Source organism: Perca fluviatilis, chromosome 2 (genome assembly GCF_010015445.1).
Source record: "Perca fluviatilis chromosome 2, GENO_Pfluv_1.0, whole genome shotgun sequence".
Classification (NCBI taxonomy): Eukaryota; Metazoa; Chordata; class Actinopteri; order Perciformes; family Percidae; genus Perca; species Perca fluviatilis.
The window spans coordinates 14,466,624-14,483,282 of NC_053113.1; the positions used below are offsets into that span (position 1 = coordinate 14,466,624).

Below are 16,659 nucleotides of genomic sequence, written 5' to 3' on the forward strand. Positions count from 1 at the left end.
CCAATACCACTACCGATACCGGTACCTGGAATTCGGTTCCGGTACCCAACAGTACCTTTTTCGGTACTTTCCCTCTGTAATTACAAAAAAAAAAAAAAAAATTTATATATATATATATATATATATATATATATATATATTTTTTTTTTTTTTTTCCCAAACTAAAATTCCAAACCTATTTACTTAGAACATTATTTAAACAAAAACAAAAATAAAACCCCTCCCTCTCTCCTCCCAAACACGTCCCTACAACCTATTAAATTGAATAATTATACATTTCTTACTCACTAACTTTTATTGTTGTATTTGTATATTATATTTTAGCTTTTTTAATTGCTCTTTAATGATTAATGTAAAGCACTTTGAATTGCCTTGTTGCTGAAAGGTGCTGTAGAAATAAAGTCAGTCCCCAGGGCACCGAAACCATCGTTGTGCCTGCTCCTGTCATAGGAAGTGTAATGTCAACAGCACCGCGGCCGCTTTCGGCTCGCCATTAATATATCACGGTGAAAGGTGTCTGCGGGAAGTTTTGAAAAGCTGTAACCACACTTGAAACCAGTTTATCGGCATCGCCGTGACTCTCTGTGACTTCAACAAAACTGCAGAGCCGACATTGCTCTGTCCGCCTCTCTGCACGTGCGTGTGTGTGTCGGACCTCTGCTCTCTGTCAACATGGACAGGACAGATAAGCTTGCGCTTACTCTCAGGTACCAAAACTTGGCACCGTTTGATTTTACGTGAACCAATACTCTGTAGTACCGACGTGATTCGGTCGGTACCGGTAAAAGTACCGGGTTCGGTACCCAACCCTACTTTGTAGTGCTGGTCCTTGCAATTATCTCTAGAAACACGTCTATGTCCTGAGAGAACTTCATGTGCTATCCATAAATGATATTCCTGTGTGCCTTCCACATGCAGATACTGTATGTTTAAAGGGGGTTTCTTTTGTTTGCATTGCAGTTCCCGCAGGTGGTCTCAGTTATTAACTTCCCATGGTAACCTATGCAGAATCACATAGTAGCACACACTCCAACATTGTTACCTAATATGTCATCCTCGTGGGGTTTCTCATTGAAACAAAGAAGTGCTAATCTGATATCTGAAGAGCTTTTTTGTATCGAGAGAAAACAGGGCTTGCTACATTGCACGCGGAACATATGTGAAGCGGATGTTCCAACACTACGCTTCCACTATAATCAATGAAACTGGTTACAACGGGCATGAGAGCAGCGCATAAGTGGTGCGTGTGCTTCGCGGGGATCTGCTTGTCAAGCGTAAAATAGGACATTTATTCTAATAGGTCTTCTATTTATATTTTTTATGTGAGGTGTGTGCAGCCGTTTTACACAGAAATGGATCATAATCTGTCTATATTGCAACTATCAATAGACAGGAGACGACTTAACTCAATGAGCATATTGGCAGTTTGGTTTTGGGAGTTCCTGTTTTAATGTCTTGTTTCCCTCACTTGCATCATTGGATAACAGCTGACCGTAAATTGACCTTTCACAGTGCTGTGCTGGCTCCACAAACTGAAGAAACAACAATCCCGCTCTCAGTCTCGCCTGTGATTCACACATTCTTAGGCCGTGTGTGTGCAGCAGGTGTATAAACAGTCCCTCCAACCTGATTTCTTTTTTTTTAGATTGTTGCGTCCCAAAATGCCTGATTTTGCGGGAGCTTTTATAAAATATTGCGATTAAAGTTGCAAAGTCTTTTGTATGTTTGTTGCAATGAAGTTGCGGGAGACAGTGAAAGTTGCAAAAAAAGTTGTGATTTTTTTTTGTTGTATAGTTCTTTAAAAATAAAAAGGAAACTTGTTTTGGGGAAAATAAAACTATCCCTGGCTGAGTTTTCCTAGTAACCTTACCAAAAAGGCTCAGGATGCTGCAAATGTTGGTATAATATGAAAATGGCTGGTGGATTTAAGACAAAAAAATTATAATTCAGCTTCAGCGACTTTATAGTGAAAAAGCGTTACAGCGTACATAGATGTTAAAATGTATACAGGTTGGCAGGACGGTCTGAAAAAAAAAAAGACAACTAAAAAAACATTTCTTATTAACCTATATCTAATATAAAACTGTTCTTTCATGGACTACTGGGATGTATGTGTATGATTAGATGTTTATGTAATGTTATGTATGTACTGGTGCGCTTTTTGCGTGCATTTACTCATCATCTGGATACAGATGGTAACTGTGTATTCTATCGTCTGTACCTTTTCATGAATTATGGGCCCCCACCTATAAGCTTTTCTAGCTTCTTTGGGGGACCCATTCACTCTACCCAATTGATCTTGTACCCCAACTGTACTATTGTAATGTTTGAAGTGGTATTGTAAATAAAAAAATAAATAAAATAAATGTTTTGCATGGTCTTTCGCTGTACGTTTTGTTGGTAAATGTGAGATGTTTGAGTCTCGTCTTCATATCGGAAACAAGCTCTCTCTCACACACGTGGGACTGCTGGGATTGGTTGAAGTCACGGGAAACTCTGGTTATTGGGCAAATTTGCGGAAAGGTTGCGGTGATTGGTCAAAATTGCGAGTCGCACCAAAGTCACGGTGATTAAAAGATACATTCCGCAGCACATCCGCTCTGCGAATGGTCCGCATATGTTCCGCGTTCAATGTTCAACATTCTGGGTGTCATCTCTAACAAAATGTTTGCAACAACTTTTGTATAACTCATCTAATCTCAATGTATTGGACCTCTAGTTGGCATAATTGCTGATAACATACACTTGAAATCTCTCCCACACACCCAGCTTAAAAAAACATTTTAAATATGCTGTTAAATGATGATGGTTACAGTAAATAGAAACGTGCAGGCCTTCCATGGAACTAGAGATGATGGTTTTATCAAATTCATTGGAAGGATATACAGGCTCCTCACAGTTCCAAAAACACCCTCCCGAAAATCAGAGCACTCCCACTGGTTTCCAAAGAACTATCCCAACCCATTTAATCTTTTTTTCCACCTCCACAATGCCTCTCCAGTCATCTTCATCTGATTCAGTCATTTTATACAAAAGAGGTATAATTATTTTTGACAGGAAGGATTCAATTCAGAATTATAAACAACTGACTCATGAGTACAATGACAAATCTGCAGGAGTTGATATTGTGCCTTCCACTTTCAATCAATCATCCACCGTTCTGTTATCCTTTAACTACTACTCCAGACATGAGATACAGACCCTCTGTTTACTCTCCCCATACCCAAATAAGTTGTAGAGTTACCAGGGCAAAGGAAGTTGAATGATAAAGCTGAGGCCATGCCAAGGCTAGGTTTTTGTACATTTAAACAAAGTGGGACAAAAGATGATTTGCACTCTGCTCAGGCCAATCCCCAAGTGACTCCACCTTCTGCGGTAAAAAAATCTGATGCTTATAAGCGCAATCAGCACTATAAACTCAAATCACTCACTCAATCCACCTCTGACTACCGAGATAGAGAAGACCTCTGTGCACTTTGACTCAGAGTTTTGAGTTCTGACATGCCTTCAGCGGGACTGGAGATACTTGGATTGGTTCTGGCTGTCCTGGGATGGATCTCAGCCATTGTATCCTGCGCCTTGCCCATGTGGAGAGTGTCAGCTTTCCTTGGGGCGAACATCATCACAGCGCAAACCACCTGGGAAGGCATCTGGATGAACTGCATGTTCCAGAGCACAGGTTTGATGCAGTGTAAAACCTACAACTCCTTGTTGGATCTCAGCCCAGATCTTCAGGCCGCCCGTGCCCTCACTATCATCTCCATCTTGGTGGCTATCGTGGGAGTTCTGGTGGCCATAATGGGTGCAAAATTCACCAACTGTGTGGATGAAGAGTCGGCCAAAGCTCGGGTTATGATAGCCGCCGGGGTGATCTTCATCGTGGCTTCTCTGGCTCAGCTGATCCCTGTGTCGTGGTCTGCCAGTACTATCATCAAGGAGTTCAACAATCCATTTCCACTAAAGGAACAGAAGAAGGAGCTAGGTGCTTCTCTGTACTTGGGCTGGGCTGCAGCTGCATTTCTGCTCATTGGAGGGGGCATCCTCTGCTCCAGTTGCCCCCCAAAACCTAAGAAAAGGTACAGCCCTCCATCAAACATGATGCATTCCCAAACCAGGTCGCTGGCCCCAAGTGGTCACAACAGGAGAGACTATGTCTGAGCTTGCACCTGCTCTTTTCTCACACCTTTGCCATCATGGAAAATACTGCACTGGAGAGGACAGTGGTCCTTTTTATAACCTATATATACACACACATCTGTCTTCATGTTGAAAAAGAGGAAACTTTTTATGATTGTAATGCCACCATATAATGTATGCCCTATAGAACAGAGCCTACATCAAACTTGTTTTTCTTTGTTAAATGTTTTGTGTGTAACTTTGAGGCTAACAACTATGTTAGTGCCCTGTGTTTTATACTTTATGAAAGTAATTGCATCATTTGTGATTCAAATTTAGAGAATAGGTGACTCTGCATTCATGCTATATTGACTGTATGTTTTATAAAAAACCTTCAGTTTTGATTAAGAAGTTCAACAAAGCCTGTCATGAAGTCACTTAATGCATAGTTGTCATTATACATTTTGTAAATCACTGTATCTGAAATGTGTTGTGTCTGACATGTTATTTTTATTTAAAGGCCTTGTTTGATTTTAACACAGGTTTTCTTGATCATTTAAACTTTCGAAGTACTGTTTCAGATTGTCTTTCATTATTAAGGCTTAAACATTTGGTCATTAAAGTTTGAGGAAAAATCATATAAAATACACCTATCAATGACTTTTCAGGTCTGTTTTTTGTCATGTTTATCAGCAAAGAAAAGCGTATTTATGCCCTGAATTCTAATGCAGGCTGAGAGCCACTTCTGTATTACACATTATAGCCTACATGTGACTAGGGTTGGGTACCGTTTGGATTTTTACGATTCCGATGCCGAACCGGTACTTTTAAAACGATCCCGATTCCTAACTGATTCCTAAACCGATTCTTGAAAAACTGAAAAATGACATCAAGAAAGGCTCTAATCATGGAGTTTTTTTTTAATTGAAAATTATTTCAATTTAACATTAAAGTTTTAAAGTACTTAAATATATAATAAGTAAACCTAAGTCACCTAACACATAACTACAATAATTTGACAAATAACAGTTACGCTATTAACAAGTAACAAAATAAATGTTGAGTTGGTATGCCTACCAGCTTCAAACTTTAGCCGTTCTTTTGCAGAAAAATTGCCTTCTCTGGCAAGATACTACACCTCTCCTGAATTATGGCATGTCCTGCACAGGAGAAAACTCTCTCAGATTGTGTCCAAGAGGCCTGTATACACAGGTAGGAGTCTGAAAGGGCAGACTCCCCCACCACCAGGCTACAGGGGTCTTGTCCTAGGGTGACCAGATTTCCCGGAGCTAAAACCGGGACACTTTGCACGTGACCATAGTGCTTGTGCACACATGCTTTTTAACATGAACATGTGCCAGCCCAGGTCAGACATAAACACAGACAGTAACTTCTTTATTTTGATTGTAGGCCCCTCATCTAATAAGTGTTTTTTTCCCATTAAAATTAACAAAATTGCAGCAACAGCCTGTTTCAGTTAATTTTGAGATTTATGTTGAGATTTTTTCTAAAAAAAGAGATTTTTTGAAGTGTTATTTATTCCAAAAGAACTAAATGTTATGTTTGTAGCTGGGAGGAGTAGGGAATGGCGGACCCAAAATGCAGAGACAAGGCAGGTAAGCAGGCAGCAGGTTAGCGGTGGAGGATTTATTTAAACCAGGAGTCCAAACAACAAAAAGGAGTCCAAAAACCCAGCAGGCAAAAACAAAAGACCGAAGTGAGCAACAAAAGAACTGAATAACAAAAACAAAGGAAAACCAGAAACAGAAACTACTGACCAAAACTCACGTACAAGAAAACACGGTTGGGTAAACACACAAAATGATCTGACGCTGGATGAGGGGAACACCAAGACTAAATACAGAGGGTAATGAGATAACACAAGACAGGAGACACAAGGGCTGGGAAACAGGTGAAACACATTAGGCTGGGCAGAGCAATCAAAAAAGGCGGAAAACACAAGACAGGAAGTAAAATAGACAAGACAGAAAACCAGAGACTTCAAAATAAAACAGGAAACCGAGCAAAATACAACACAGAAAACAGAGTACCAAAATAAGACAAAACACCAAAACCATAACACTAAAATGAAAATTTTAGTTCTTGAAAATGAAAATAATTTTAATCAATTAATTATTGAAAATTTGGAGCATTAAACACTTCATTTCCTGCATTCTGGTGAATTTGTATGCACCTATTTCTACCTTTTTCTGAATCAATGTATGCTGCAAATATCTTTATGTGAAGAGAAACAATACAATTACAATCCACAAAAACATAATGGAATATATTGAAGTAAGGCTCTCAGGCATTCTGTATTGCTTTCAACTATTTATTCTCCTGTAGATCGACTTTTCTAATTATATCTGAGTCAGCACACATTTAGCCTAGCATAATGTACTCCTCCCTCCTGTTTGCGTCTTTTGTTGATAATTTATTAATAAACCCCTGGACTGTAATATTTCAGATGTGTTTGAGCAATGTCCAAAACTTTGTGACTTTGTGTTCTCTGTGATTTGGAGGAGTCGTAATATTTGGAGAAAAAGAAAGTTATAATAGGCTATTACAAGAATAAAGTCACTATATTTCAGAAAATAATCTATAGGCTACCTGCACAATAGTCTGCTGTGCATTACATGATTGCTCTGCTGATACGGTAGAGCTCAGACCTTCTGACAGACACAGAGCCCCGTTTGGGTGTCTGAATGAGACAAAGAGTTTAGCTAGAGAAGTGGCTGTACGCTACTCTACATCGGAGGTGGAAACCCAAAACTACTGCAGAAATACACGGAGCACAAACGCAGCACTTCTGCCGCAGCATGTCCACAACTGAGCGCATCCATAAACTTGAAGCTGCGCTACATTTTACAGAGAGAGTGGACACTAAGCGACGCACAGGTCTTCTTCAGAGCTCCGTAGTGTCTGAACCGTAGACTGGAAACGTCACGTCACAGGAAATTCAAACTAAATCATTAGTATTGCACTCCTAAACTTTGTGTTGATGGCATCAATATATTAGACTGATTTGGCTACGATTCCTCCAGTGGTGTAGTCTATTTCTTTTTAGTGAGTATACTGTGATTTTCCCCTCCAAGCCTCATACTCACCTGTCCCAGAGCGACGCACTGTGACGTTTCCATATACGAACTGTACACGGACAACAGACGTTTCAGTATTGATGGCGTTTATTTAAAGCCCTGGAAAAACAACACTTGAAGTTGAGACAGATTTAACTTTTTGAGAAACGCAACCAAACCTGAACACAACAGGATATCACACAAATGAGCCATTTAATCGACACCCCTACACAGCCACACAAAACCATGACTAATAATTACCATCATCATACAAGTTTTGTTTCTATTAGTAATAACATCTGATGAACAGGGCCTAAATTTACTCAAAAGTATTTAATAAACTGTTTACAATCTTCAACACCATGGCTAACAAATGCATAAAAAGCAGACGAAAAGAGAAAAAAGCTCCACTCTTTCTATTTTAGTTAATTATCTGACCATTGATAACTAACATTACCATATAGTAATTTAATTGTGTAAAGTAATGCACATTTAAGATTTAAGAATTTACTCTAATTTGCATAGTCATTGACCTTATGAATTTCCATTGCTTAGATCAGCTGTACATGTGTGTGCTGATATTTACCTAAATTTCTGTCCATACACTTTAACCAAGGATGCCTGTTTTTAAACTCCCAAGCCTGATTTTCAGTCCACAATGCTGGCCACGAGTTCTCACTTCTCACCATCTCTCTCATCATCTCAAACAAGGAAATATAAACAATTGTATTCGGTTTACTGCTTTACTCAGACACAGGCACACAGGCACACACACACAATATCATATAAGCTACTCTCACTTACCAGGTAACAGTAACGTTGCGGTAGCTAGACTTTTCGGGCTGGTTTTTGTAACGGTAACGTTAACCATCGGGTCCTCATGGTCTGTGGAAGCTGCAGTGTCACCCGACGTGGCAGGAGCTTCAGGGACGGACTTTTGAAAACACTGAAGTAGTGTTATTTGGGTCTGTTTATGTTTCATATCTCGTTACTTTAAAACTTTGTTCAAACTCTACCTAGTTGCAAGAAAGGAACGACCGCGCAAAGAATGCAACTTGTTGCTTAGTAACGTTAAGTGACATCACATCAGATGCAGGGCACGGCCACGGAAGCCCCAAAGGTCCAAATGTCAGTGCTTCACAACACAGACGGGGTGAATTTATGAATGAAAGTGAGAACGTTCTGTCACAACGATGTTGTTACGTATCATAGCGCTTTTGTAAGTGGGTATACGGAAATCCTTGACTTTTCCTAGTGGGTATACGGCACGTAGACTACACCACTGGATTCCTCCGAAAACTTCACCTTTCACAGCTTTCGTCATGTAGAGACGGTTGCTAGGTGATAGCAACAAACACAGTATGGTCGGACCCCGCGCGTAGCTGCCGGTTGTATTCGCCTCAGAAGAATAAACTGGACAAAGTTACATTCGGGGCTAAACTCAAAACATTCGGGGCTGAAGCCCCGGCAAAATCGGCTCACGCCGCTCCTGGTGTAAACCGGGACATTTTAGTGTCCCAACAGGCTTTTGTCGGGACTCTGGACATTAATTTCAAAATTGGGACTGTCCCGGTCAAATCGGGACTGTCACGGTCAAACCGGGACGTCTGGTCACCCTGGGACGTCTGGTCACCCTATCTTGTCCTGAGCGATAGACTAGCAGCAGAGATGGCAAAAGTACTCACTTCCCGTACTTAAGTAGAAGTACAGATACTTGTGTTAAAAATTACTCTGGTAAAAGTATAAGTACTGATTTAACTTCTTTACTTAAGTAAAAGTAACAAAGTACAGGCTTTGAAATGTACTTAAAGTATAAAAGTAAAAGTAGCCTTGCGAATGACAACCACTTTTTATGCAAAGCTACCTGGACCACACACGTTACTAGAGTGCAAGATGAGAAACTTCAGTGGACATAAAAACCAGGCTCTTTATATGCCATTGTCTACATTTTAAATGGATGTCTGCCAAACATCACATATATGATTATTGTGACAGAGACTGGGACTCCAGCTTAATAAGATTCTGACTGAGTAGCAAGATATGATTCAATTGTGATTCTGTGAGAATTCACAGATCCAGTTTCTCTTTTTTTAATCTTCCCCTTAACATTTAAAGGAATCTACATGTATGTGTGTGTGCTCAAATATAGAAAGAAAATAAAGGATACAATATGAATTATTAAACAGATTAATTAAGAAGTTCCCCATACATTTAGAGTTACACAGCACATTGGCCAGGAGTCATACTTGATGCCTCCTAGCCTATCGCAAACATCTCTCTCAGATAAGGCCAGGGATGATTGGGAATGTCTTGCTGCTTGTCTGCCTAATCTCTGGGATCTCTGTTTTCTTCATTTTCAATCATGTCGCCGTCCATACTATTAGTGCTAACGTTACCACCATCAAGCTGCAATTATTTGCCGTAAATGAATGCAGAATGCGCCGAATCTGTCGAGTCGTCTTGTAGTGGTGCGTTACATGCAACGTAGCCTACAGTATATTCCCATCTAATTAGATTGAATTCGGTATTGATCACGTGAAAAATAATAACGGTAACTCCAGTGAAATTATTTGAAACTTGTTAGTGAGGACTAGATTAGGACCGTATTTAAAGCTGATGCTGGTTTCCAACTTCGCCAACTTTCCACGTGTGTCTGTAAAACACGGACAGAGACAACTTCTCTCTTTTGATGCTTTACAAGCAACGTGAAACCTAGCTAACAGGTGAAGAACACAAACTACTAAATCACTAGCTAACCTACTTTAACTGTGCAGGAACTATAGACCAATACAACAACAGGCTTAAATGAACGACAACATAAGTTATACGACTTACAGTTCTCAAGGACACACACAACGATCTCAACTGATTATCCTCCGGACAGCAGTCTCTCTTTCTTTTCACCACTTTTTCTGTGTGGCGCCGCCCGCTCAGCGGTGTAGGCGTGTTCGCACTATTCTCCGACATTACAACCTCTTGTACAAAACTAAGTAACGAGCCAATTTTTAAAATGTAAGGAGTAGAAAGTACCGATATTCGTGTTAAAATGTAAGGAGTAAAAGTAAAAAGTCGCCACAAAAAAAAAATAGTAAAGTAAAAATATCCGAAAAATGTACTTAAGTACAGTAACGAAGTATTTGTACTTCGTTACTTCCCATCTCTGACTAGCAGAGTAAGTGTAATATGTTTACTTGCGATCACGTGCAGTGAATGGTTAATATGCTTTTACGTCCGTTTTGGTGAGCCCAGAGGGAAAATATGGCATTTTAAAAGTAGCCTACATTTACGGTAGCTAGCTAACGGTACGGGTAACGAGTACAGAGAAAGTGTGATATGTTTACGTCCGTTTCGGAACGTGTACAAAAAGCCGTCTATCAGCACAGCAGTGATTGTAGAGTGCATGTTTAGGGCTGTAGCGATACACTAATCTCACGATATGATACGATACACGATATTCAGCTCACGATAAGATATATATCACGATATTCAGCCAACGATACGATTCGATACGATATAATTCGATACACTTACATCATTTTCTGAAAGATTTAAAGGGTACAGAGTGATTTTGGTGACATCTTGTGAGTGTTCCATTTACTTGGATTTAATTAATTGAACTGAAAATATCAATTACACAATATATGTCTCTGACTGGACAGAGAGTCTACAGCAGGGATCATCAATTTTTTTCAGAATTTTTCTAAGCACTCTGGCGGCTGGACTTTCAAATAAATAAAATAAAATGAATTTATACCTAATACGCCTATTCTTGTTCGAAAGTTTCACTTTCTTACTGAATTAATGCTACTTTTAAAAGATCTCAGACTAGGAGGCAGTTCACTGAGGAGTGTTGGTTAAAGTCTGTGATTATGGAAAAATTATTGTAGTATGCAGCATCCTGATTGGTGGAAAATGCTTGCAGAAAGAAAGGCTGTTGTCAGGTAAACATGTCACTGTCAAAGACGCTGAAGCGAAAAGTTGACGTGGAAAAGCCAAAAGCCCAGCTTTAATGATGAATGACTGATAAGCAGGCTATGCACTCGTCATGTATGCCTCATTTGCAATGAAACGATGTTGCAAAATAATACAACCAGCATCATCATCATCAAGCATAACACGAGTTACGTGCCGTCATTCACGTGCATATTAAGTAGCTCCAGATTGTCCGCTCTAGCGGAGAGTTTGGTTTGTTCAGCCAACAGTGAGGTTTACAAGAATTTGTCCAAATTTCCACATTCCCGGCAACCTAAGATAAACAGTTAGACTACAAACCGACAGCTTTTGTTTTAGCTTGTTTGTAAAAATTCGTTATTTGCAGAGTAGAGCTGTGTTTGCGTAAAACACAGCGCGGTGGACTGAGCAGATTGAAATATTACTTTCTACAGGTTTATGCTGGTTTACACAGGTGAGTGCATTGATAAGTATTGACTTTCTACTCACGAAGGTTTAATTGTAGCCTATTTACAGAAAAGAGACCAGCGTGAGTTCATCTGCCCCAGCGGCCGTATCGTTCCCAGTCAGGTGCTGCGTGTTTTAACCTTTAACGCACACACATCTCGGCTCAGATGTGTGTGTGTGTGTTTTAACGCACACACACATCTCGGCTCAGCTGTGTGTGTGGAGCTCGGGCATCGCTGTACAGAATCCCGGCATGTGAATAGAGATGTAAATACAGGGGGCTGGGTTTTTGCTCTTAATGCTTGAAATGATAAATAACAGAACGCATTTTTTCCTCTTTAGAAAAAAAGCTTTGACGTTGGCTGCTCTACAGCAACACTAGCGGCTGGCTGACCAAATCGCTCTTCCTGCAACGCGAACGGGGGTAAACATGGGGGATTTGAATGGGACTTATGTATCGATACTCTCGGCTTAAAAATCAATACTTTCTTGGGGGAAAAATTTTTGATTTATATCGCAGAATCGATAAAATTGCTCAGCCTTATGCATGTTGCTGTCGGAGAATAGCGCGGACACGCGCTTCACAGCGCGAGGGGGCACGTGCACCACGAAGAAAAGGGAGAAAGAAAAAGAGTGTGCCGCTGTCCGGAGCGACAGAGGGAAAATATTTCAGTCGGAACTGAAATATGCGTTCTAATCCGGTCCGAATACTACCGTTTGCGTAGGAACCGGTTCCATAGTGGAACCGGGTTTCAGTACCCAACCCTACATGTGACGGTAGTATACTGTAGATTTCAAAAGGCCTTCAGGTTATGGTAGGTTGGTCAGTCATAACAACACTGACACCCGTTGGGAAATTGAAACAACACGTTCAAAAAATAGATTCAATAAAATGTTTGATCTCCAAATCAACAGGTGCAAAGAAACTTTCTGATTCTATGCACCCTGCATACCCAGCCATTAGGCTGATGACTGGGAGTCTATCACAGCACCTATCCACCTGGCTGTCTCCCACATGTCTGTTGGCTCTATGATAACAAGAACCGCTACTTTGTCAGCTTCCCTACACTCAACTATCTGAACTGCCTTCCCAAACAATGGACCTGTTTGATGTTGGGGGGGAGACTGGGGGGGGAGGGCTGTCATCACTGGGTTTTCTAGGGAGACAGTCCCAGCCCAGAAGAATTTCAAGGGCATTCTGCAGACAGAGTCATTAAGGCCCATCATACATAATGTTGTCAGGTGAAAGCCTCATGAACTCGCACTAAAGGGGATCCTTATAAACATGAAGGAGTCCGTAAAGATCAAGAAAGTTTCCCTATCCTTGGTCTTATGACACCTTTCCAAAACCTCTTTGTATCATTTCAAAAAATAAACTGCTGTCAAGCGGAAAACAAGATGGGTTTGTTTTTTTACATCCTAGAGCAGTGGTTCCCAACCTTTTTTCTTGGCGCCCCCCCCACTCATGTCTAACAAAAGCTGAGCCCCTCGAAACCGAAGTTGAGGTAACTCTCGAGATAGAGCCATACTTCTTTTTTGATACAGAGGAGTTATCAGCACTGTTACGTTTCTCCGCCATGTTTCATTCATAAAATAATGATGCCGTGGTGGCAGGAAAAACGAGGATACAACAAAATATATAGTTTTCATACAGACTTTTGTAAAAATTATATATTCTAGTGTATTATCATAATTTGTTTAACATGCAAATATTTTTTTTTTCCTCAACCTCAAACCAGATAAAGACTTGCGCCCCCCCCTGGGGGTGCCCGGACCCCAGGTTGGGAAACACTGTCCTAGAGCGCCAACTTTTTGGAGAAGCAAGGTTTTCACTAGTGATGATAAAAAACTTAGGAGGGTGTTGCTGTAGAAATAGAATTAGAGTAGACAGGACATTCCCATTCAAATCAAGATACAAAGATGGACATAACGGTGGCCATTTGTATGTGTACCATTATCATTGCAAAGAGGTGTGACCGTTGTAGCTGGCTAACTCATTCTGTTTCTAATGGTCAACGCACAGTGCTGAGCACCATTTTCTTTTTAACTAGTCAAATGACACGGCAAACAGTTCAATGTCCATTCCACTCTCATTCTATTTCTATGGGTGTTAATGATGAACGAAGGCCCCAGATATCAGTTATCCATTAGTTAATTACGCATTAAGGCTGAAACATAAGCTGTTCAGTGATTATTGAATGACCAGCTTTATGATAACCAATAAATATGTTATACACAGATTCTGAAAAGGTCAGATTCCATTTACAACCTGTTTCATCAACAGGATAAAGAAAAGTTTGTTTTACAACAAAGATACATCAGTCACCTTTTTTCTTGCATAACATCTGTACTTAAAATGAAATGCATTTGTTATTTTCAATCACACAATAAGCCTTAATCCACCTTAGAACTGTTTATTTGGTTATAACAACACATGCGATACTTGCATGCCCTTTCAGCTGTAAAAAAGGCCTCTTTGTGGCCAGGCCCATTGTGAAGCTGGCCATGTAAGCTGATAGCAGAGTGTCTCCTGGTCCTTCCTCCCCTTTTGGTGAGGTCACCTCCTTCAGGGACTCCTCCCCTCCACCTGATCTGCCATATAAAGGATAGTGGCGAAGTTGAGGCAACAGATCATCACACACTCACAGATGCGAGGCCTGGAATTTACTTAATTATTAGTTGGGTCTCTGGTTGACTCTTCCCCTTTGCAGATTTTTTTTCTGTGATCTCCTCTCAGGTGTGACACACATTCAGCAGCAGAAGAGGAAGACGTTTCAGTATGTCTGTAGGGCTAGAGTTGATAGGCATCTCCCTGTGCATTTTGGGATGGATTATTGCCATTGTGGCGTGCGCTCTTCCTATGTGGAGGGTGACGGCCTTCATCGGCAGCAACATTGTGACGGCTCAGATCATCTGGGAGGGCCTGTGGATGACTTGCGTGGTCCAGAGCACGGGCCAGATGCAGTGTAAGGTCTATGACTCCATGCTCGCCCTCTCCCAAGACCTCCAAGCTGCCCGCGCCCTCACCATTATCTCCATCCTGTTAGCCATCCTAGCAGTTCTCATCGGCATCGCTGGGGCCAAGTGCACCAATTGCATTGACGACGAGGCATCCAAGGCTAAGGTGATGATCGTCTCTGGGGTCTTCTTCATTATTTCCGGGGTCATGCAGCTCATTCCTGTCTCTTGGGCGGCCAACACCATAATCAGGGACTTCTACAGCCCTATAATTACTGACGCTCAGCGGAGGGAGCTGGGGGCCTCGCTGTACATCGGCTGGGGAGCTGCTGGCCTCCTGGTTCTCGGTGGCGGAATGCTCTGCTGCTCCTGTCCGCCACGTGAGACCAGATACAACCCTTCACGAATGGCTTACTCTGCCTCACGGTCCGCAGGTGGCCCAGGGTTGGAAAGGAAAGACTATGTATGAATGAAGGTCAAAGAGGAAAAGACATTGAATTTTAAACCCGCTGTCCACGCCAAATTGGTGTGCTGAGGAAAAGAGCTCAAGGAAACAAGAAGACTCCGTAATGAAGGATGTGTTTTATTTTGCCTTTCATGTTAAGTATCTCTGACTTAGGCTCTTTGTTTTTCAAAGACTGAAAAAGCACCCAAAGGACACTGCAGTGGAACTTTAATCATGTCTCAAAACAAAAAGCAAAGAAAATTATGTTCTTAGCGCTGTTTTATAAAGGTCAACACATTAAATGTTATCGTACGGTATACAATCATATACTTTTTATACAGTCCTGGCTTTTTAATGTTTACCACTGAATTTTTGTTTATAAAAACCGCCATGACTTCTTCATGTATCACCTTCATAATTAAGGCACTGCTGTGTAACAAGAATATATAACAAGAATTATCTTTGTAGCACATGTATCTAACAAGTGTTTTTTTTTTTTAATAAACATGCCTGTTTTTTTCCAACATACTGCATATCTGGTTTCATTTAAAAACATAAATTACCTTTTAACTTGCTTCTTAAAAACAATTCTTAAAAACAGCATATTCACTCCCACATGAGTCAGTAAACCGGTAACAAAAATGACAGAGTGTGTTCTATCCAGGTGGCTTCATCAGAGTACCCTGACATTCAATCCCGAGGGCTACGTTACCAGCAACTGGCAACTTAACCACACACGCTCTAAACAATTAGCCACAGGAGCAGTTAATGGGCAGAGGTGAGAAGTGTGAGCCCAGAGGAGTGGAGTCATTCCAGACAGGTTACATGATGCATTCGTTTTCATACCCTTCAGACTTCAGTTATCATTGGATGCTTAGCTGAGCCTGCATACTTCTTTCCAACACCCTGCCACATACTTTCACTATTCGTTCATAAAATTACACTATTCATTCGTGGGAGCTATATCACCACAAACTACTACTGTTGGCCACTGAACAAGATGTACTAGTAAAATTAGAAGTGCCTTGCAAAAACATTCTTTAGCCTATATACGGGCAGTTTCCCAGAGATATCTAACTTCCCTTTAATCTTCCACTGTCCTGTTTTTATATTACCATCTCTGTTTTAAGATGCAGCAAAGCAGGGCATTATTTAGACTCTGGCACATTTAAAAGACCTATCGGCCAGAGTTTCCATGATAGTAAAGCCTTTCAGCAGTCTAGTTATAAAAACACATTGAGTCACACCTGACAAAGGAAGTCACCTGAAACATTAATGAACATCTTTTAGTAAATATGGGAGAGGTCCCTTGGAGCTATATCACATTCTCCAACTGTTGTCTCTTACACCCATATCAATTTCGCCTCTAACAAAAGGACAAGAAACTGCTTGACATCTGGTCATGATAACAGTAACTACAGATTACAGCTCATTTCTAATTTGTATCCGAGAAGATTACATTTGACGGTTTTGTATTGGTCAGGCAGGAGTTAACCCTTGTGTTGACTTCGGGTGAAATTGACCCGTTTTCAATTTTTGTTTTATATCAGAAAATATGCGACGTAGAAGTAAGCGCTGAAAATGTGTAGAAGAAAAATTTTACAATTTCAAACGTTGGAAAAAGCAAAAACAAACGGCGTCAAAAACGTCGAAAAAAAGGTTTCA

At 40.7% G+C, this 16,659-nt stretch overlaps 4 protein-coding genes across 4 annotated transcripts in view; 2 read left to right on the forward strand and 2 right to left on the reverse strand.

Moving 5' to 3' along the window:
* The window catches only part of cldnj (claudin j), a 75,707-nt gene that overhangs the window by 44,069 nt on the left and 14,979 nt on the right, over positions 1–16,659 (reverse strand). The window lies entirely within an intron of this gene.
* The window catches only part of LOC120553718 (claudin-4-like), a 51,743-nt gene that overhangs the window by 20,105 nt on the left and 14,979 nt on the right, over positions 1–16,659 (reverse strand). The window lies entirely within an intron of this gene.
* Positions 3,416–4,653, forward strand: LOC120553681 (claudin-4-like). Its single transcript, XM_039792343.1, has one exon. It carries the CDS (start codon positions 3,502–3,504, stop codon positions 4,156–4,158), a length of 657 nt encoding a protein of 218 aa, XP_039648277.1. The 5' UTR covers positions 3,416–3,501; the 3' UTR covers positions 4,159–4,653.
* Positions 14,180–15,516, forward strand: LOC120553687 (claudin-3-like). Its single transcript, XM_039792355.1, has one exon. It carries the CDS (start codon positions 14,371–14,373, stop codon positions 15,016–15,018), a length of 648 nt encoding a protein of 215 aa, XP_039648289.1. The 5' UTR covers positions 14,180–14,370; the 3' UTR covers positions 15,019–15,516.